The sequence below is a fragment of the Trachurus japonicus genome, chromosome 14 (genome assembly GCF_045865225.1).
Source record: "Trachurus japonicus isolate A0001 chromosome 14, Traja_1.0".
Taxonomy (NCBI): domain Eukaryota; kingdom Metazoa; phylum Chordata; class Actinopteri; order Carangiformes; family Carangidae; genus Trachurus; species Trachurus japonicus.
The window spans coordinates 13280894-13303645 of NC_140920.1; the positions used below are offsets into that span (position 1 = coordinate 13280894).

The window sequence follows — 22752 nt, forward strand, 5'->3', positions numbered from 1 at the left end:
GGTCTTCTTTAAGAGCATAATTTCTTCATTGAGCTTGACTTGAGCAAGGCAGTAGCTACTGTCATTGCTAAAACAGGAAATGGTCTTGCCAAACTCCAGCCAAACTGAAACACTGATATAATATTACTCATGATGATATTACTGTGTGCTTTGGCATGAGACTGGTCCAAGCCCCAACAAGGAAAAATAAAGCCACAGACAACAGCCCAAATCTGTGGTTAATGTGTAGCTTACACATTGTTTCTAATTGTATTTTTTCAGGGGGTCAAAACTTTGTTCCTCAATATATCAGCAGACCAACATCCACAGAGACTGATTACTATCTCGTCACACAACACAATGAAGTGTGTGCCACAGACAGGGAGTGAACTGGATTGTGGCCTAAACTCCACCAGATGAAGCCAATTTAACCAGAAGTGTTTGACATTGAAACGTTTTCTTAACTTTGCTCATATCACCAATCACACATTGTCCCCCACCCTCTTAAAAAACATTAACTGTAACGTCATGTGATTTCTTCTGAAATTCTGTATGTTTTTTTTAGTGATAATGTTTTTTGTTTTGAAGAAAAAAAAAAGCCAACAAAACCCACTTGTAGCAGAATAACAAAGGTTTAAGTGCTCACATGTCATCATTAACTTCCCCCCCCCAAAATTACAGTTTTGTTTAGACATTTTTTTTTTTAGAGGCAAACACTTTTGGTTTCAAGAGCTCCATCTAGTGGTATTTATAATGACGTTCAGTCACTAGCTGTGAATTATGTACTTGTTCATAGCCTACTGGGTAAAAAGTTTCAAAAACACATGCATGATTAATGGATCTGTGTCTGAAAGTTGGACAACCGATGTGATTATTTGACTCGATGTCCTCTGGGAAGGGTTCAAAACCAATGTGGGAGTTAGTGGAGCCTTTCCTTTTTTCTTTCCTCTCCTCTTGTCAAATTAAATTAAGTGAGTTTTTTTTCTTTTTTTAATTAGTTAAATATTCAGAGAGCACTGCTGTTACATCCAAATGAATTGTGTGAGCCTGGACTTGACTTACATAGCCTAATATTGAGCAGTGCCTACACTACATGAACCAGAGTGGAAATTTAAATGTTAAATGTGTAACTGTAAAAGTCACTACAATTTAATTAAATGTAAAACTGGGACATGACTTTCTATGTTAGCCTACTCAACATGTCAACTGTGTTTGTTTAATGTTTTTACTTACTACAACAACTTCTCACTTTACGTATTCTGTTTTTTCCTTTGTCTTGGAAGCTGGTTCAATATTTTCTATCTTTGTATCACAACACAACATGTGCCTTACATGTTGGTAATTTGAAGAGAAACAGAAAAAACAAACTTCTCTCTGACGTCGAGCAGCCGTCGCGCTGATGACGTCAACACGCCCCGCCCCCTGCCGCTCAGCGCTGAATTTTAAAAACAGAAGCTTCCTGTTTACATTATCCCCCTAGTTTCTTCGGTCAGACTGAAATATCCACCACGGTGGAAAAAATTAAGCGTCTATATTGAGTAATTTTCTTTCTCTTCGTGTGCGCGCGTGTTTATGTTGGAGTCAAAACAACAGTGACGCAATCAAACAGCACCCGCGCGCTGTTTCTGTCGTTAGGCAGCGGTAACTAATTTAACTTCCTTAGTGATGCTGTCTGTCCTGAAAACAACCAAACAATCAAGTAGTAGTCTTCGTAGCTGCTATGAGATGCCTGCTCTTATATTAATTCAAATAAGACATGTTTCTTAATATATTCAAACGCTTTAAGAAGTTGTGTGTTTAGCCAACAAGCTACATGAGACATTTCGGTGCAGATAGTAGTCACTCTCTGACCCCGGTGACTGGTTCAATTAATTAACTTTCCACAATGGAGGATAACTCGTCTTCTTCTTCTTCTGGATCTCCTCAAGCGTCTTTTCTGCAGAGGACGCTGGAGCGGCTGTCCTCCAGGCAGTGTCTGAAGCTAAACGCCGAGGAGGAGAGCTGCACTGTCGCTGTTGTTGCTCTGCAGAGGTACCTGTGTGATCAGGGTGAGGGTCTCCACCAGCAGCAGCAGGAGGAGGAAGAGGAGGGGGGCACCGACAGCTACACCTACGACATGACCGTCACTGACGGAGTGTGGCGGGCCAAGTGCCTCCTCCATCCTCGTCTGAACCACCTGGTGCACACCAACACCCTGAGGACTGGTGCGGACATCAGCATCACGCAGTGCTCCTTTGTTTACAACGAGAAGAGACTGGGACACGGTTACATCTGCGTTGAGAAGCTCATATGTTGTGGTGGTGGTGCAGAAGACGCGTCTGTGGTCCTGTCCCGTGTCAAAGATGCCAGCTCACTGCCCATCCTGGTGAAGCAGGGCATGGAGAGGAGCGTGTTGCTGCAGAGCGATGTTCCCCTGCAGGTGAGCCGTAAACACTACCTGTCTCTGTGGAACAACGACGACCCAGAGGGAGACATCTGGACCGAGTCAGGACCCCCCACATCTGACACAGTGCTGGACGGTGAGATGATGCACCCCCCTGTCCCCACTGTCACACAATCCAATCCAATCCACTTTATTTATATAGCACATTTTCAAAACATAAAAGTTTACCAAGGTGCTGCACAGTGATTGACATAAAAGACATAGAGCTCAAATGGTAAGAAAACGTAATGAGGATTAAAAATAAGGATAAAATAATAATATTTTAAAAAGGAATGGATACATTTGAAAATAACAATAAAAAAGGAATAAAAACAAACAGATAAAAATACAATAAAATGACAAACAAGAACAGAGATCACAAAACTCTCATGCTGAGTTAAAAGCCAAGGAATAAAAGTAAGTTTTAAGACGTGATTTAAAAGTAGGTACAGTAGGGTGGGGGACATCTTTATTTCTAATGGTAGCTCATTCCACAGCTCAGGAGCTGCCACACACAATGACATTTAAATAGCAATAAGGTGCAATGTGCTGCATAGCTGCAACTACAACATATTTTCATTATCAGTTTGTGCATTTTTTTATTTTTTATTTATCTCCTTTCTAGGATTTTCTTTTTAAAGTGGTTCACAAATTTGTTTGTTATGGCCAGTTGCCAGTGGAAAAACACAAACGTTTTCATTAAATGTATAATCATGCAGCATGAACATCAGAAGACCTCCAACTTTCTGCAGAGAAGACTGCTGAATTGTTTTCATCGATAACTAAAAGGATCCATCAGTGATTCAAAATCATTGTCTGTTTTGTATAGTTTCTACTGATGACTGACCTGACACATTGTTTCAGCACATGTATAGAGTCAATACTGTGGACTCAGCTATCATTATATATTTTTAGAGAGTAATTGTAACTCATTCAGGTTTTAAGCTTAATATCAAGACATTGAAATGACCTGAATCATAGAGACAGTATGTAGCTTGGTGTATATGCTGTGGTCGACTAAAACATATTTATAATATGTTCTCTCTGTGTCCATTTCAGCTAATGCCTCTTCTTTGCAAATGTATATTATTTTCCTCGATGTCTTATTTTCAACAGTGTCCAAGATCACTCTCCTCAGTTCTGCAGAGTTGTCCTTCAGAGGCTCATGGAAACCATTTCCTCTCCTTGTGCGGATAATACACAAATCCAGATTACGATATTATGGGAAGTTTGGGCTCAGGATAGATTACCCCTATCAGGTGAATGTGAATTTACAGAGAAGTTGTATGAGCCTTATGTTTTTTTCCTCACTGTTAAGCTGTGTCAAAGAGCAAATTCTTGTTTTTCACCACATGCTTTTTCATACTTTAGGCCTATTTTGAAGTTGCTGACCAGAGTGGCACCATGTCCCTTGTGCTGTGGAACGAACTGTGTCCAGAGTTTTACCAGAGGCTAAACGTGGGCACGGTGCTGTATCTGCAAAACTACACTCTGAAGCAGAGTTATTTAAACCGATCACGCCCACAAATGGACCATCACAGAATGAAGAGCTTTGACTCTGTGGGTATGTATGTACACATTACAACCACTGATTTCATTTTAGTAATAATTTACCTTAACTTCAGCCCAACCACAAGAATCGTGTGCCTATTGTTTTGACCATTTCACCTGTCGTTGTGTTGTTTTCTTCAATTCTTCAGAGTTTAACATCAGGGTCAGGGTTTATTCTGTATGGGGAATGAAAGCCAAGTTTTTTCCTGTTATAGTTACTTACAGTAGTTAGTTACTTAGTTAGTTAGTAGTTGTTAGTTTAGTGAGTTGTAGTTTCATCATGTCTTCTGCCTCTCTGCTTCTGTATTTTGTCAAGAAATTTGCCTGAATCCTCGCAACCCAGCCTCAGTCATCACTGTGGTGTCATCAAAGAGTGTGCTGCCTCAGTGGGGATTGCCTGAGGTTTCCTACAATTTCATCACCAGGTAATGAAATGGCATCTTTTTTTTTTATTATTCAGCAGGTTTACATTTGTCTTCATCTAGTGCCTCAGGTCTGCTAGAGATGTTATGATTTTCATGGTTTTGCTTCATACAAATATAAAAAGACAGTCTGTTGAACATTTTCTGTCTCTGCAGTGTATGTTTGCTGCCTCATGTATTATTTATATTATTCTCATTATTGCGTTGTGTGAAAAAGAGACTTCATGTTACCGTATGTTTCTTACAGGTCAGAGTTGGAAACGTTAACCCACAACTCAGCATGTGATGTCATTGGTTTGGTAACATTTGTCGGTCGTGTTGAAAGAGTCAAGAGTAAAGGCAACAAGGGTAAGAGATGTTCCTAACTTAGCTTTCTGATTGTAATTAAGTTTGTCATAATTGACCTTGTTCAACGTTTTAGGTCCAGAAAAATACTGGACATATCGGTGGGTCCATGCGGTGGACGGGACATCGAACCAGCCTTTTATCCTGGAGATATTTTCCTCTTCACAACCAGAAATCTTCAGTGGTATCTGTCCAAGTAAGTCGTCTGTATTAAAAAGCTCCTGCTTCCAGACTTGTAACCATTTTCACTTGGTTTGATTTAATACGTCATCATCTTTTCCACAGTGACCTACCTGGTTTGCACTCAGATGAGGGTTCGTCAGGTGGACGGCTCATTGCTGTACCTCACCAGCAGCTTCGAGACAGAGACGGTCATCACAGGTTGGCACAACCGTAACAAACAAAGAGTCTGATGATAATCTGCACAAACTGTATGCTGGTGACGGGCCAACTCTCTGTCATCTACACCCACAACAGGGTACCACAAAGGTCAGCCATATGTGAGCGACCCCACAGTGAAGAATTTCATCCAGTGGACCAAGACCCTGAAGGACAACACTGTCCTCCAGAGGACCGCCGTGGGTGGACATTACTGCTACCCTCACCCCCCCAAGACGTTCACGCAGTCAATGGCAGATGCCTCAGGTGAGGGCAAACACAGAGTGGTCCAGATGTGAACAGATTTATTTATTTTTTTAAGTCCAGCTTTGTGCTTTTAGAGTGCACCAATGAAAGGATAAGCTCTGCTGCAGCACTGAGCCAAAGTAAGATACACTTGGTTAACTCGTGGCAGAAATCAAACGAAATCTGGGTCAGCGTTCTTCTGCAGTACTGACACAAGACACGGTCCTGATCATTCGGTTAAACTGTAACCCGGCTGTATCTTTATGCAGAGCTGCAGGCAGTTCATATTTATACATTTTGTATACATCATTTTAAAAAAGTTATTCCTTTTATTATTTATGCTCAAGTCATCCATAAGCTGGCAGCAGTTCAGTGCTGAGAGTACAGTAAACACTGAATTTAAAATTCTGCATCTTACAGTAAAAGTGATTTGGTTTAATTGTCCTTCTTTGTCTTTTGTGATTTTAAATCCTTTTCAGCTGAAGTTCCCCTGGTTGCCGCGGCCGACCTGAAGAGGGAGTTAGAGACCCTGCAATACAGGGAACATAAAAAACTGGCAATTCAAGGGCAGATCACGGCAGTGCGGTACATGAAAACCCCGCAGACCACAGGGTCACGAGGAGCAGGAGAGAAAGAGGTAAGGACATTAATTTAAAACATTTTCCAGAGGCAGTGACCATTAAAACTAAATTAAGTGAACTGGTTTCCTGCAGGTGCCAGATGTTTCTCCTGACGTGCGCGCACCAGAAACACCCAGTCGTCCCACAGCAGCTGAGGAGAGTTTAAGAACTCCATCTGCCGAGAAAGTCTCAGCAAGCAGAGGGAAAAGAAAAATTGAAGTGAGGTGTGGTTTGACCCCTGACTAACAGATACGTGAGCACAAATTCATCAATATAGGTCATTACCTTAGATGTAACATGCCAACATGTTTTCCAGAAAAGACACGCAGTCCTCCTCGGATCATGATGTGCCATCAAAAAGGTAGTTGAGATTCAGCTGGTTGTGTTTATCCACAAAACATATCAACCCCTCTAAGCTTGTTTGTCTCTGCTCCTACAGACGGGCTGGACGGGAAAATAGAAAGGAAGCACAAGAGAACGACTCAAATCCAGAGGAGGTTCAGGATGTTCAACATCAATCGCAAAATCCAAATCAAGGTCAAGAGCTACATCTTTTTTCTTTCTCCAATCTTTTTATTGTTTTTTTTAAAAAACATAATACATCTGTTCATTTGTAACAGTATCGAAGCCCAATGTGAACTTGAACCACTTCCACCCTGTCAAGCCCTTATTCCCCATACACTGAGATCTTATATAGTATACTGTCACATTCACACATACCTGTACACATAAATACACAAAAGTAAAGAAATATATAGTATATATATATTAAATTAAAAAAGAACACAAGCACCCTGGAGTTGTCATTTGCTGGAAGTCGTGGGTAATGTTCACACTGACAGTGGAGGAGAGAGAGTAGCTGAAAGCAGGAATAAATTGAGAGTAAAGAGCTGATCTGTAATCTGTTGTCGAGGTGAGTAAAATTTATAAGACATATAAGAACAGGTAGTAGCGACATCCCATGTCTTCTGTGATGCGATACTCTGTGAAACTTTGATTTTTACATTTTGAGTCTGTTTTCCACCAGACTCTGACGCTCTATGTTGGGAAAGCAGCAGCTGGCAGAAGCAGAGGCGAGAGGTGTGTGAACATCTGCGCCAAGGCGGCCTGTACCAGGACAGCATCTCTCAGAGGTTCACGTCTGACTCCAAGAACGTGCTCCTGCAGTGGAGTAATCTTCAGCCAACGCGGTGGACACCAGAGCAAACCACTGACACGGTCCCACCGGCGGACTGTCCAGGATACTTCCTAGTGACAATACTGGGTGAGGCAGAATCACTCAGAGCTGTGAAGTCCCTCTCCTATCATGGTTTAAATTAACTTGTGCTTCAACAAACCTGTGCACAGTGTCACAACATCCTCTTGTTCCCTAAATAAATCTCCCTCTGAATCATTCATATGACGTAGGCCGCAGCTTTCTTCCTCATGAATAGCCGTGTCGTGGAGAAAAATTGCTGTCACATTGGTTTAATACTCAATAGCTGTAGCTAAATGACCTACAGTGTTTTTATTTTATTACATTTTACATCATCAATGAGTCACTTTGAGGCTGAGATCTGCTCTCAGGAAAGCTGCACAACGCCGCATTTACAAAAACTATAAAATCTCTTTGAAAAGCAGCTTTTAGAAACACATTAGGACACCACACATTACTCAGTGCAAACGTCGTTTTTTCCACCTTCCCGAACAGGCATCAACAAGCAGATCGCTGTGGATGCTGCGTATTTTCCTGTGGTGAGTGCTGATGAGCCCAGAGCTGTGGGTCTCCCTCAGGATCCCCACGGCAACACGATGCTGTCCTGCCTCTCGTCAGGCTTCCTCTGCCCTCTCGGCGTCGCGGCCGACCAGAGTGATGCAGCTCTTCCCGAGCCAGGTAACTAACTCAGGCTTTTTGAGCGGATCTTTTATCATAAATGCCCGTGGCTTCATACTGAGGATGATTACAATTCTTCGTCTTTGCAGAGGAGATCTTAGCGACTGCCAGTGAGCTGGAGGACGAGCATGTTGTGTGCATCTTGGACCTTTGTCATCTGGGTGGAGATAAGGTGGAAGCGCTGATCAACAAGGTGTACAGAGTGACGGAGGTTTCTCTGGACTAGGAGCTACAGAGGAGCAAGTGTTCACTTCAAGGCCCAAGGTTCTCTTTATTAGTGCCTGAGGGTAAAAAAAAACTTCTATTTGTAATTATTGTTAGTGTGCATTAATTCTGCCATCAGGGAAAAAAACAATGGAAATCTAATGCATCTGTTTTATACTGAACCCAATTTGATATTGAATATTTACATTTGTACAATAAATGTTCCATAGAACTTTAAATTCTAATTCATTTTATGTAAAAGTGTTTTTGATCTTCTTACTGAGATAAATAAATCAGAATATTTTGTATTATTCAACTGTAAATTGACAGATGTTTTCACTCTTTTTTTAATGAGAAATCAAGACTTTTGAGGAAGTGATGTATTTTGGTGGCTGCCATCAAATGCATCATGAGAGAATCAATTCATTTCTGAAATGACTTTGGTAATCATTGAATAATTTTACAAATGCTCTAATGAAACAATCTATTTCTCTGGGAAGTGTTAAAGACAATATTTTATTTATGTGCTGACATCAAACGGCCCTCCAATGTCCAGTGGCCTGTCTTTTTTCATAAACTGATATCAGTCTGCTTTTCTGAAGTGAAAATACGTCTTTTTGCAGCGAGAACACACAGCCGAGAAACACTCTTGTACATAAATAGTTTTCTTAGACAGTTTGCTCAGAATAACAATACATATGTTTAAAAATATTTATTTTCAAATATTTCACAATATCCAGGTTGATTTATAAATAATTCAATATAGCATAATTAATATCAAGATATTTTAGAATGTAAACTTAATTTGTCAATTTCTTTTTAAAACAATATTAACAATATTTTAAAGCTTATTTTGATGGTAAATACAGAAAGAGAACAAGCCATACAAGTGACTGTGCAACACCAACTGGGACGCAAAAAAAGAAGCCTCACCTCCTCTAATAAGACACTTCATTATTATCTGTTACAAAATTACTTTAATTTTAAAATCATGTAACATACATATGTAATCTATTAGACATATAAAATAAACAACTATATAGTCTAAACTTTTTTTTTTTACATTCTATTATACAATATATTCAATGTTTGTTTCAGCTTGGAAACAACAGAAATGGCTGCACACCAGGTTAGTTTTGTTCATGTCCTGGCAAATCTTACACAGAAAGCATTGATCCGACCTCACACCTGTGGCGTCAGTCGTTGTTTTATACAAATCAGAAAAAGTAGTACAAGTTAAATGTGATTAAAATCACATGCCTTCAAAAAAAACATTGACACTGAATGAAAAACAAAACCCATGAAGGAGAAAAGCATTCTGAAAACTGAAGGAAAACAAATAAAAAGGTGCAGAAACCAGGTCAGGGAGAAAAAGACTGTACTGACTGAGCAGATGGATTATTTACAGTGACTTCTGTGAAGCAGTACACACACACACACACACACACACACGCACACACACCTTAAAAAGCTCTAAAAATCATCTCGCAGCCAAACATTCTGGTGGAGAACGGGTGATTTGTCCAAAGCAAAAATAATAATTTAGGGCTTAACCAAAAACTGGAGCACATATCACGACATGATTCACTCACAGTGGAGTTTAATAAGCAGAATTTCCCTCAACCACCTTTACAAGGCAAGTCATGTTATAGCAGTTATTTTATACAGACATGGACTGAAATCTCAATGATGTGTTTAGACGGAGAACAACCTTTAAAAGAGGGATTTTTTTTTTTTTTTTACGACCACTGCCTGAATGGTTAATGCTCTGCAACATTATTCACTTTCCAAAAAAATACCTTTGTTTTGATTTTCAGTAGTTGAAATAATTATGGAAAATAGAAATATAGTCATCTATGGCACCTCTGAGTCTTTTATGGGCAGTCACTTTATTGTTTCTACACTGAACATGTGGAGTTGTGGAAATGCATAAAGGGCGCTCGAGGCTTCCTTCAACCACCTAAAATAATATTTTCATGATGTTCTACAATTGCACTTCTTTCTTTTTTTCTTAAAAAAAAAAAAACTGAAACCCATTAGACTAAAAAAAAAAAAAAGAATGATTTTAGTCCGTTTTGGCTGAATTACCTTGACTCAGCTGTTATTATCACTAGCAGTGACCACACATCTGGACAGCTGTTGCTACAGTGCACCCTGATGTGAGCTCTGAGCATGTGTGAAATCCTGCTCAAGTGGGAACATATGGATCCAGATTCTTCATTTCATTTCTTTTTCCATTGTCACGGCTGAACGTGTGAGCGTTTTACTCCAGAGTGTCTGTGTCTTGTACGTTCTCGTGTGTCGTCTCATGTTTGGGTGAAGCTAACAAACACTACAGCACATTCCCATGCAGACAAAGTCATTGTGTAATCATTGTGACCATTAGTCTTCAGTGGACACATGCTGTACCTTAAAAAAACAAAAAGAAACAAAAAAAAAAGAAGATACTGCTTATATCAACGTCTGAAGGAATGTTAGGACGTTTTCATTAAAAAAATACTTCCATATAATTTACATGGTACAATGGCTTATTATACACCTCTATATATACATTGTACATCTGTTCTGAAACATTTAAAACAGTATAAATTAACATTCTTCTTTTTCAAATTGACATTGCACATAGGAAAGTGTAAAACGGCACTGAACATACATGCTGAAAGTGTTCTGACAGTGGAGTCCTGTCATCCAATATGAACAGCACCAGTCTTGAATGGGACCGTAACATAAGTCGACTTGAATGTGTACAGTTGGGCCAAGAGACTGTCGCACAGAGCGTTACAGGCTGATCTGAGTTAAATGTCACACGAGTTCCACAGCGAAAGAACCAAGAAACACTTGAATGAGTTGAATTTAAATGTAGTCAGACTCTGGCACAGACAGCTCCTGCAGTTTAGTTACAATACGTTTGTGTTTTTAATCACTACCAGATGAGAAATGTGTTTGTTTTTTTCTTTCTGGATATTGTTCAACTGCCGATCTGGCTCCACCAACGTGCTCCAGAAGTCTTTCTGTTACGACTGTCTGTTTGAGATAGCTGATTAGCAGTTGGACATATCGCAGCAAGATTTCATCTTCACCAAGGTCACATAAAACTGTGTCTCAAAAAAATATGATGGACTCAAAAGATTGTCTCACAAGCGTGAAGAAAAACAAGATTGGGAAATCCTCTAACGGCAGGACTGACTGTGAATAAACAATATTTGATACGTTAAAATAATAATTTAGAGTTTTTGTTATGACTGCAGCTGTATATTTCACAAAATAGCATATTGAAGGTTCCTATGTTTTCAAGGTGAATTAAATATCTTTATCTTTTTCCCCAATGAAATCACATTCATAGTAGGAAGCAGTGTGTTATTTAGCCCAGCTGCTCAAGGTCCGAGCATAAGTTCTGTGATTTCTCGTGTTCACACAAAACAAACAAAAGACTAGAGTTGAATAAACACTGTTCAGAAATATCCACACAGGCAGGCCGGAGTCTCCTCTGAACCTTTTCTTACCGTTCTCTCAGATATTCAGATCTTACAGGCTCACACTCCTGCAGCAGTGTGTCGTACTGTGGTCTGGGAGAACTACAGTGGGCCACATGCACACCAGAGGTGGTGCATTCGTCTTGCATTAAACTATGATGGGGTGAGACATTAAGACCAGTGTTGACCTTTTAATGTCCAAATGAAACATAAAATCAGTTATAATTTGTGTATAAAACTATTTTCTTATCCCATATATAGTTTCATATATATATTTATATGTAATAAATAAAAATGAAATGGTTTCAGTAGGGATTCAGTAAATATTTAAATGAATCTTATCAGATACTAGCGTTACAGAAAGTGTTCAAAAAGAGTTTGGACTTACTGATGTAAAGGTTGCAAAAAGCATCCAATATATATTTGTAATATATCCAATACAAATCTAGACGTCTCTTGTTTTCATCTGATGTGGAAAATAATAAATTATGACCTATGAAAATATAACTTTGTATTCCAAATGGACCTGAGCTGGATTTTTAAAGCCGTAATCAGACAAAACCATCAAACCGAACCGTGGGCGTACCACGGTTAAAGGCACAAATATTTCCCCCCTTCTGCTAGCTTCTTTTATCACCTAAAATCTCATCCTGCAGAGCTCATCATTTGTTCATCATTCTCACTGAGAAGTGGTGAGATGTAGTTGTAGCACCCCTTCCTCACTCCCAGATTGAGGCTTTAAAAATCTAGATAGACCTTTCTAGTGTTTGGAGAATATTCCCCCTCATTTTCCCTGTGTCGCATGTTACATTTGACGTCTTAGCAGACCTGATTAGATATGATAGTCATCTCACCACCGCATGTAAATCACTGTTTTTGGGGACAAAATGGGAGCGACATCTGATGCCTGCTAACTGAAATACACATTAATGCAGAGTTCCCACGTTCACACATCCCTTAATGAAACATGAAGCATTTTCATTGGAGCCAAAAATCTGAACGGGGGAGATGATATTGCGTCACTTGGGAGAGGTGTTGAGCTGTAGGTTGGAAACTAATCTCGCTGTTAAGGTAAGAGGAAATCAAAATATTGATTAAGGGGCATAAATAAATATTCTACTTTGGGTTGGGGGTGGGGGGTTGTGGTGGTACCAAAGTGCAAACAGACACTTAGAAGGATAATTTCTGTGTTAGATGAAAACCGTCCACATGTCTTCTCGAGAGCTCTGATAATCCACTTGTTCCAGCGGTGTCACTGATCGATGACTCAGTGTGGTGTGGGTCGGTGATGGAGGTGCCCATCACCTCAGACTCTCCTCAGATCCTGTGGGTGACGTCGGGTCGGACCAGTGCGGCCTCTGGCTTGTGGTTTTCCCGCTCCAGTGACGTGCCGACAGACAGACCGGCTTTCTTCTGAAAGGAGCGGCTTCACATCTAAGGTAAGGTCACTACCAGACACTTTCCGCGTTTCCAGCACTTCCTGCTGTAAAAACTTGACATCAAGTTTGACTTCCAAATGCCACAGCGTGCTGCCGGCCGCCTACACGCCAACAACACAGGGAGATCTCAGCGCTCTTAATAAGTAAAAATCCACAGCGCTACCGAGTCAGCATATTTCGGAAGTCTGAAACACTGCCAGTTTGGTTTTGGGAATGTTGGTATTGCCTTTGTTGCTGTTGCTGCTGTGCTTGCGGCAATTGCTGTGTTTGTGGCTGCTGCTGCTGCTGCTGCTGCTGCTGTTGCTGCTGCTGCTGCTGGATGTATCCCACAGTGCCTTGCTGTGGGACGTTAGTGGTGTGTAAGAATGCTGGAGTTGACCCGCCGTGCACAAGTCCTTGAGCCATCTGTTGACAGAAAAGCAAATGTGAGTGAACATGTGGCCAGTTTTATCTTTCTTGTACAGTTACCGGCCTCTGTTGAGATGCATGATGCCAGTTGTATATACGTACAAGTGTTATCTGTAAATATTCAGATGCACTCTGCAGCACCTAAACAGGGCATAAAGCCTCAACCCTGTGACTTTAATAAAGAAAACCCCCCTAAGGCTTGTTGATATTTTGGTTTGAACCATCCTTTGAACTTGGGAAACTGTGGAATTTACAGTTTGTGTATAATTGCTAAGCACTACATAACATCTAACTTTACTCTAGTTCTGTTTAAATTCTGAATAAGAGGAACTCTATAAAGATATTGTTTGATCTTTACTGACCACATTTTCACAGCAACTGTTTTTTAAAGGCCATATATTTTCTCCCAGTAGCTTCTGGTACATAAAGAAGAAAATAAAATACCATATAGCCACGATACAGAGGAATGGATCACTGGTCCTCACCACTTAGCAAAACATGTCTTAATAATCTTAATAATCATTCAGTGGAACAAATTAAATAAAATGCAGTTCTGTGGTTTGGAAATGTGGAAAAACTAGAGACTATAGAAATTTCGACCACCCTCTCGTCAACGAGAATAAAAAATATATAGAACCCTCCCTCTTCTCTGATGATGTTTCTGAGAATGTTTTGGCGTGTAAAGGGATTTAGGTAAGCTACTTAGCAACTGTGTTTCTGCACCAGACTAACAAGATTTATCGATGGTATGTTTTTTGAACGAGTGGGGGCCAATATGATATTTTTTTATAAAAAAAAAGGAAAAGACTGGAGAAAACAATTCAGCATGACATTATTTCATATTTGATCTAATAAATTTTAGATGACATCACAGCTTTGCTACAAAGCAGAGATTTTAGAAGAGCTGAATGTAACACCAATCTTTATTAACACCATGTGGGAATGGCACCGTTGCTGTGGTAACTAAGGATTTGAGATGCAGTGTAATACCTAAAATTATCATAAATCTGTAAACATAAAGCCTGAGCATCATTATACAACAATCCATCCGCTAAACACAGAAGTCAAAACATATGCCAGAAGAGAAACTTCACACCTAGTGGCTGATGTTACAGTATTACGCAGCTTCACGGCAGATGGTCATCGTACCTGAAAGAACTGCTGTGGCTGCTGTAGCTGCAGGGAGTGCTGGGAGGCCTGAGGCTGAGCTTGGTAGGCCGACTGGGACTGTTGTGAAATGAAACCGTTGTGTGGAAACATAATGGGGGACGTGAAGACCGGAGAGGGCACGAGGACGGCGTTGCAGTTGACCTGTTGCATGGAGAACGAGGGGGCGATGATCTGCTGCTCCAAGGTGTATCTGTAAGGAGTGTGGACGATAATGAGCTCAGGCTCGACGGCAAATTATCCCACACATCAGACTGGTGTGTGTGTGTGTGTGTGTGTGTGTACAGTATGTGCATGTTGAGGCTGATTTAAACACTTCTCACATGGTTTGGGAGATGCCCATGTTGCACTGGGAAGGCTGCGAGGTGACACTGCTGGTGGGGACCAGCGTCTGCATTGGCTGGTTCAGAAGCATCCTACTGAAAATGAAATCTGTTAAAATCTGGACTGATGAAAAAAAACAACAACCTCAAAGCAGACATCAAAGAGAACTAGTTTTTCACCTCAACATTTTTCTGTAGAAATGTCACGGTAGTTAGAAGAGATAAACAGGACTTTTTTGATGTCAGTAGAACATTATTTCTGAAATGATTTGGAACCAGACTCAAAATTAACCAGAGAAAAAAGCAAAGAAAAAGGACATGAACATGTTAAGAGAACTAAAATTGTATAGGGTCCAATCACTCATAGAAAGAAACTGATAAAGAAAATTGGTAATATCATAGCGTAGAACTAAAGTGCATGTCCTGTCATCTCAGGATCCTACAAATACTTTCAGGACTCTCACCGTAGTTGTCCATCTTGATTGAACTCGTCTGTGTGTCTTTGGTTTGAGTCCTGCAGAGGCCTCGTGTTGGTCTGAGAGAACATCATGGGGTTACTGTAGAAGGGCATCGTCACACTCGTGTTCGTCTGCACGGGCAAACTCACTGACGGTGTCTGCCCGCCCCGCGCAATCCTTTGCTGGACCTACAATCCAACAAATGAAACACACACTTGAATTTATCTGAGCCATATGTTAGAAGGAAATAAAAATAAAATACAGTATTGCAGTATTGCAAACAAAGCACAAGCTGCACACAACATGTGGCAAAGCAAGTGAATGTGAAGCCACCACCTGTTGTTATGATGTTTATGTGTTTCAATAACAGACTTCCTCCCATTGTCTCTTTATCCTCTTATCATTAGAGGACAGCTTTGTCTGGACACATTGGCCGTTTCAGATTTGCATCGGCACTTTGTGCAGTTTGTACCTGTGTCGAGGGCGAGCTGTTCTCTCTTAGGAGCGAGTGAGGGGACGAGCTGTGGGGCCCACAGGCCGGTGGTTTGGGGGGGTGGCCCGAGAGCTGCCTGATCACCCCCGCCTGGCCCTGCGGAGCCGGCCTGCCCGGGCCCTGCTGCTGAGGCTGCTGCTGCTGGACCGGGCCGTAGTCGTTGTGGATCGGCTGCTGTAGCAACATCTAACACACACAAACAGAAAATATGGATTTATCTGTAATTTAGTCCAAAAAAAAAAAACAGCCAAGATTTTTTTTTTTTTTTTTTTTACATAATGCTAATCTGCAGATCAGATAAAGGGATTTGAATTGTCCTGTTCAGTATTTACTCTGCTCCAAAACGACAGCAGTCTGCACTGGCCTCGGTTTAATCATATTTAGGTGAGGTAACTAGGGAAAAGGAAGGGGCGATCAGTTCAGGTTTAATTTTGATTAGCAAACTGTTAATCTACTACGTGAAAATGTGTGTTAAGTGTCTCAAATCGCAGCTCATCTCATATCACTTTCACACCCGGGAGGCGGTGATATTAAACAAAGTGACAACTCGTCTTTATTAAACACACATTACGACGCTCCCAGGGTCACTCCTCTGCGCTCGCTATGTGGGTCATGAACAGTTGTTGTTGAGCTGGTTAGCGCCGGCCTCTTGGTGGGGCCATTCAACCGTCGCTGCGAGGGTTTTAGGTAATCTGAGTTTGCATGTATGATGTTGACTTTCTCCAACAGCTGATATGGATATGCGTTATCATCATTATAGGTCCAGATTAAAGTGTGTCACTGGTGAAATCCAGCGCTTTCTCAACGCAGTGTTACCTGGAGGTTAGCCAGGTGAAGCTTCTCCTTGATGTCGTGCAGCTCCTGCTGCTGTGTCTTAATGTCAGCCTGAAGAATGCGTGTCCTTTCCTCCAGCTGCTCCTTCAGCTGGTTCATTACACCGAGCTGAGGCGGCTGCAGTTGATACATAGACGAGTGCTGCTGCTGCTGCTGCTGCTGCTGCTGCTGCTGTGTTTGCTGTTGCTGGAAAGACATGATCCAAAACAATCAGTTGGGAACAGACATGAGAAAAGCCTGGTAGTTTTTTATTTCCTACTACAGTGTTATTTTTCTTTCTCTCTCTCTCTCTGGCACACTTAATAAGGAGGCAATCAGTTGGTGTGAGTCATAATGGTTTATTCGCGTAAGCTTCACACTTTTTCCTGTAAAAAAAGGTCCTGGAATAACACGGATGAGTGATTAGATGTACAAATATAGAAGCAATGTGTGGAAAGTGACAAAGAACTGTTCAAATATAACAGATGAACACCTTCAGCTGCAGTGGTAACTGTAAGAGACAGTGCAGAAAAAGGACAGAGGAAGGGAAGAGGCAGGAGAGGAAGTCTAAACACTAACCATGGCGGAGTGCTTGCTGCAGGTAGGAGAAAGGGGGAGGCTCATTTGGGGAACGAGGTCAAAGGAATTTTGTCTTTGTGCCAGATTCTACAAGGGGGGGAAATGAGAGAGTTTTACAATTTCACACAATCTCTGACATGATAATGTGCCAACTTGTTGTGGTTGCTTCTTACTGAACATTTTATCTCTAAAGACAGAGACGTTAAATAAACTGACCTTTGAACTGCTAGGCTGGAGTCTAGAAGACGTCTTCTCTGTCCCAATGGAAGCAGAATGCCATGATGGCGGGCAGGCCTCTGTGTAGGAGGTAGCTGCTGCAAAAGAGACAGTTCAACTCTTAACACATATCAATCATAGTGGATGGAGGATATGTTCATTTGGATCCTTATAATTGTTTTCTCTGTCAACTGATTGCTGTGGGGAACTGCAATATTTAATATATTTAAGGTCTGGATGCTCTACTCATTTCATGACAGTGTTGCAGGTTCTTATCTTGTCATCTGCTGACATGCTCAGCACCATTGCTTCCAGTTATTTCCACTCACACAGGAATTAAGCTTTGCCAGCAGGACTGACTGCTTTGCAGATTTCATTGGCCCCACTTTCTGCCTCTAGGGCTACAAAGAAGCTACTGCCTATCCCTGTGATTGATGGATGTTTATACCTGCAGTTTGAGAAGTGGACTATGGGCAAGGCTCAGGGCTGGAAAAACTGACTCTTTGGCACTTTTTCAAGTGTAAAAAGTCAGAATTTAAACTATATTTTTGCCTGTAGTCAATATTCCTCAGGGCAGCATAATCCTTGTGTTTTTTATAGTCAAGTCAAATACAGTGGCAGGTCTCTTTAAACAAAAAATGAGATTTTTATTTGAAGATGTGTGTGAATAACACCACAATTAGCATGTTTTATGCAATGGACTACAATTATTTTTGGAAAGCCTGATACCCTGTTTCATAATGTTTATTGGCTGAACTGATTTAAATATAAATGCAAAAAATAGCATATATATATATTTTTTTTCAGCTTTCCTGTGGAAAATGAGACCGCAATCCTCCATTACAGAAAGAAAAGGTGAAAGATTACTGGATGAAATAGGATATATGTTGTATAATTCTCAGAAAGCGAATACAGTCCTCTGGCCATGCTTATTCATATTCAATTTTATAGTCTCCACTCTTTAAAAAATGTGAGCTGTCAATACCTGCGTGTAACAGAATAACCACAGAGCTTTGAAGATAAAGCCAGAACAAGTTATGAAATGCAAGTCTTTTCTGGTTGTATATTAGTGCTGCTGATTCACTAGCCCTCGACTGCCACCTCATTCTAGCTCTGAGTTAAACCCACAAACTATGATGCATGCAGTTATCTCAACAAAGCCAACACAAAACGAAGAAGCCAAATCAGTGATTAATTATCGCTCTGACAGATATAGCTTAGGGGACGTCAGCAGCTGCTGCAGCCATGTTTACTTTTTATGGTCAGCAACTGTAATGAAATCTGCCACTGTGCATTGTTCATATATATGCAGATGGAAATGAAGTGTGTTAGTACATTACAGAGTGGGTGGAAGCTGAAGTCAAAGAGACTGGAGGCTCAGACCAACAGGACACACTAAAGAAAGTCCTGGAAACATTTCATCATAAATGCATCGTCACCCACATGTACAAAGGTGGGTGTTTTATTGACTTCTGGTGCACTTAGTTCCACAAGCTTCACCTCTGATAACAAGATCTTGTCAGATTGCAAGACAAAAGCTCAACTGCAGCATTTTTTTTTTAGCCAAATTTAAATAACAACAGCAGCTGCAGCCGTATAGAAGCATATTGACCTGCTGTTGAGTGAGTTAGCACTTTAGGGAGCAGAGGATGACTCACATGCAGAGTCTGACAACGCTGTGTGGGAGGACTTCCGGGAGCTGTGGGAGGATACCGAACGTGCACCACTGTTTCTGTCCCGCGTATGGTCCAGTGTGGAGCAGATGTCCAAGTACAGCTCCTGAGCCTGGAACAAGGAGCAATGTTCAAAACAGAGGGTCGGATTTACAGCTGGCACATAGGCTGACCTTGTAAACATTGTCTGCAATGTATGTAGAAGTGCTCTTGACTATTACCTTCACAGAGGAGGGAGCGATCTCAGGTGGAGACAACTCTTCAAGGCCAAACGCTCTCCTCCTTTCAGCTCGCACTTCGGCATAACTGAATAACAGCAGACAGAAAGAGTACATGTGACAAATCTATCTCAATCTTTATCCGAAACCACCTATGCCCTCTTAATCCTTGGACAATGATAAAGTGTACACAATGCATCCCTCCCTTGGCAGAAGTATGTCAAGGCACACCAACAAGTCTTACCTGACAACAGTGTGAGTACAGACGATGAACTCAGGTTTGGAGTTCCACTGGTGGTACGTGATGTAGTAGTGAGTCTGCAACCAAATCCATTGCTGACCTTTGGTCAGGAAGCGATAATAACAGGATTTACCCTTTCCAAACTGCATTACTGAGGAGAGAAAATAGAAAGTCCCATGTTTATATTTCACAGGTGCAGCAGGTTAAAGCTTTTTATGTGCACTAGTACAGCGGATGGATGAATTTTACTAGAACCTAGTTGTCAATGATGGGTATCAAAGAAACAACAGTCAAAATGAAAAAAGTAACTTACACTGCTTGTGGCACTGAGCTATGAGCTCCAAGTCGTCCACATGATAGTAATCATAGCCAGACGTCCCGAGAACCTCGAAGGGTAAATAGCCTATGATTGGTGAAGCCCTGAAACAGAAGAGATGACGATCAACATGTAAGAAAGACACATCTACAAGACTGACTGACAGCAGAGGGAAAGAAACTAATACTTTACCTGTGATCTAAAAACAGGAACTTCCATTCAAGGCTGTGTCTGGATGTGAATTCATCACAAGGATCTTCCACATTACACAAATCCTAAAAAGAGAGAAAGTTCTTATTGCAGGGTTGATGTAATGCTTATTCCATTAAACATGTCATGCAATATCATTTCTCATTTATGCACCAGCATCAAGCATTTAGCAACTGTGTTTGACAATTTTGTTTCCATTTAATCTTTTTGTGAGCATATTTGTCTGTCGAAGCACAGCACAACAGTTTCCATGGTCTGAATATTTCCTTCAGCCTCTCAGCATATTGTGAACCAAAGCTCGTGACGACTGAAACGGTGAAAAATATGCTTTGTGTAGCATTCAAGAGCTAGAGATCGAGACACGGTATTTACAGAGGATTCGTCTTCTGTCTGAGAATCAGTGGGAGAAAAATCTTCCATGTCATATAGTCCAAATGTTATTGTTCCAGTCACTCCATTTGGCAAAGTCAGTGTAATCAGTGTCTTTTACATTTTGGAATAAGAAGTGGGGGAGAATTGAAGCCTGTCCAGTAGATCTGCTCTCTGACCACCCACACATTTTAAAGCAGAAAAGTACAAAATAAAAAACCTGGCATGTGTCATTTATTGAAAAAACTGAATTATAAACACCTGTTTAAAAAAACAAAACAAAACTTGCCTCATCTGACATTTGTAGCGCATTATTTGTACCCTGACACAACTTTCTTGATGGTTACTATCACACATGATAAACTGGAGTTTAGAAGCACAGAAACATAAATCATATATCCAAACACGCAACATAAATTCATTGCACCAGAGAACCTTGGAGATGCGTCGTTTTGTAATTCTCCCTTTCTGTCTGGAAAGGATGGAGGTAAGTATAAACCTGTTACTGTGATCTGACTGATCTCAGGAAGGTTACAAGCTCATGACCGTGACTTCAATTGACTGCGAAAACATTGACTTGTATCCAGATTTCAACTCATTGAGCACCTTTGGGATCGGATGTATCCTAATGATGTAATCAGCTGGGAGGTACACGGTGTAACACACTGCACCAGTGCTCAACAGGAAATCTCCAAAGAGTGCTTGACTCGAGTCAGTATGGACCAAAACATGTCATGCCTCAGACAAAGTCCCCCTCAGGCTGTGAACCACGGCTTAGTGTGTCGCTCAGAGTGTGATTATTGTTGTTTTTCAGTACCGTCTGCTTTAATCCTTTAAGGGAAAGAAACAAAGACAGAAGATCCCAGCTGCTCTTACCTTGAGAAACTGCGGAGTGACTAATCGTACAGTAGCAATGAGGCAGACCTGCTCCTCCAGAGTTGACTGCAGGCTTCTTGGTAACGTCAGTTCAAGCCCGTTACAAGAAGATGTAGGCACTGTGAGACAGAAGACACAGTACATGTGGACATACTTAGCCATTATAATATTAACCCATGAAAAAATACCGTTTTTATCTTTTGCAGCTACATGGACATTCAGTTAACATTTTCCTGAGTGTTTTGGTCATTTTTTGCCTTTATTGGATAGTGTGGACTGACAGGAAACACTTAGAGGGGAATGAGGGAGCGACGTGCAGTTAAACTGGAGTAGGATCAGGAATTAGGCCGTTTATGGTGCTTATGAAGAAACTTAAAATCCTTACCATTGTTATGAAACTTGAAATCTCCAACAAACTTGACGTATTCGTACACGGGTGGCTCTTTTGGGTCGATGTTGCCTCTGGCTAGATGACAGCAAAATTCAATATGTGCCTCACCTGAAAAAAGGGGAGATTTTATTTTGTAGGTAAACAGCTCATTCATAAGATAGCATACACGTATCATTGTACCAAATTGTGAATTGTGGTTGTATTTACAGATCTGCAGTGTGCAAAGAGGTACAATTCATTCAGATTAAACATTATATACTCTGGCACATGTTACAAAAGATCATTATATAGATTATACTAAGGGAAAAAAGTAGTTAACACCAAGAAAGGGTTGTGGAATAATCTTTAAATCATATTTTAATACAATCATTTATCTATTGCTCACTCTCTCTCAGGAAAGTCAAAGTGGACAGTAAATAGTTTAATAGCATAACAACTGCACTTTCATCTTCAGTTGTGCACAAATGTCAACACGCTGACTAATGGAGGGCTTTGGCCTCAACAAGACTACTTTCCTGCAAATTTACTACCGAAGTACTGTACATCAGGCAGGTTATTATTCCTCAGATGCTCCAATATCAAAACATTTCAGATGTACAAGCCAAGGTCGTTTAGGTGCTTAAAGATTTCTCTTATGTGAATTCAGCCAATGGGAGAGAAAAAAAACAGCTGAATCAGGGTAACTTGGACACTAAGGCAGTTATTTTATTTAAGAGTCAGACATTCATTTTCATGGAGATTGATCAAAGATTGATGTCTCTTTTGAAATGTGCCCAGGAGAAGATGATCGCTCCAGACATGGCTCTGGGACAGTTTTCTATTTAGGCTTCAGGACAGACGGAGACACTTGCAACTCACACCATCTCTCTTCCTCAGAAAAGCCCAATAGTAACACAGGATTAAGGTCAGTGTCTTGAGCCCCAGATACTACATTGCTTTGGATTACTGTGCTAACATAACAGTGATTTAAAGTCTTAACTATGATACTAAGATCGCTCCTATTATTAGCTAAAAGGCTAATCATAGACACACACTAATCACCAATCCAA

At 40.8% G+C, this 22752-nt stretch overlaps 2 protein-coding genes across 10 annotated transcripts in view; one reads left to right on the forward strand and one right to left on the reverse strand.

Annotated features, from left to right (window-relative positions):
• Positions 1–1423: 1423 nt before the first annotated feature.
• radx (RPA1 related single stranded DNA binding protein) lies at positions 1424–8285 on the forward strand. The gene is made up of 15 exons (XM_085797641.1): positions 1424–2498; positions 3518–3660; positions 3773–3965; positions 4269–4377; positions 4622–4722; positions 4796–4915; positions 5005–5100; positions 5197–5364; positions 5823–5980; positions 6057–6187; positions 6280–6324; positions 6403–6500; positions 6991–7227; positions 7654–7836; positions 7926–8285. The coding sequence occupies exons 1-15, from the start codon at positions 1865–1867 to the stop codon at positions 8060–8062; spliced, it is 2553 nt and encodes an 850-aa protein (XP_085653767.1). The 5' UTR covers positions 1424–1864; the 3' UTR covers positions 8063–8285.
• Positions 8286–12903: 4618 nt separating this feature from the next.
• The window catches only part of npas2 (neuronal PAS domain protein 2), a 35780-nt gene continuing 25931 nt past the window's right edge, over positions 12904–22752 (reverse strand). For 2 of the 9 annotated variants that reach the window (XM_085797644.1, XM_085797643.1), the window contains exons 8-22: positions 21698–21811; positions 21313–21431; positions 20050–20132; positions 19855–19961; positions 19545–19692; positions 19304–19388; positions 19068–19194; positions 17410–17507; positions 17194–17280; positions 16618–16821; positions 15781–15987; positions 15315–15496; positions 14851–14946; positions 14510–14720; positions 12905–13357 (exon numbers count right to left, since the gene is read on the reverse strand). In XM_085797644.1, coding sequence (XP_085653770.1) covers positions 13112–13357; positions 14510–14720; positions 14851–14946; positions 15315–15496; positions 15781–15987; positions 16618–16821; positions 17194–17280; positions 17410–17507; positions 19068–19194; positions 19304–19388; positions 19545–19692; positions 19855–19961; positions 20050–20132; positions 21313–21431; positions 21698–21811 — 2114 coding nt within the window. In that variant the 3' untranslated portion in view covers positions 12905–13111. Of the gene's footprint in view, positions 13358–14509; positions 14721–14850; positions 14947–15314; positions 15497–15780; positions 15988–16617; positions 16822–17193; positions 17281–17409; positions 17508–19067; positions 19195–19303; positions 19389–19544; positions 19693–19854; positions 19962–20049; positions 20133–21312; positions 21432–21697; positions 21812–22752 lie in introns of all 9 variants that reach the window. The other 7 variants (XM_085797647.1, XM_085797649.1, XM_085797648.1 and 4 more) reach the window with 7 other exon arrangements.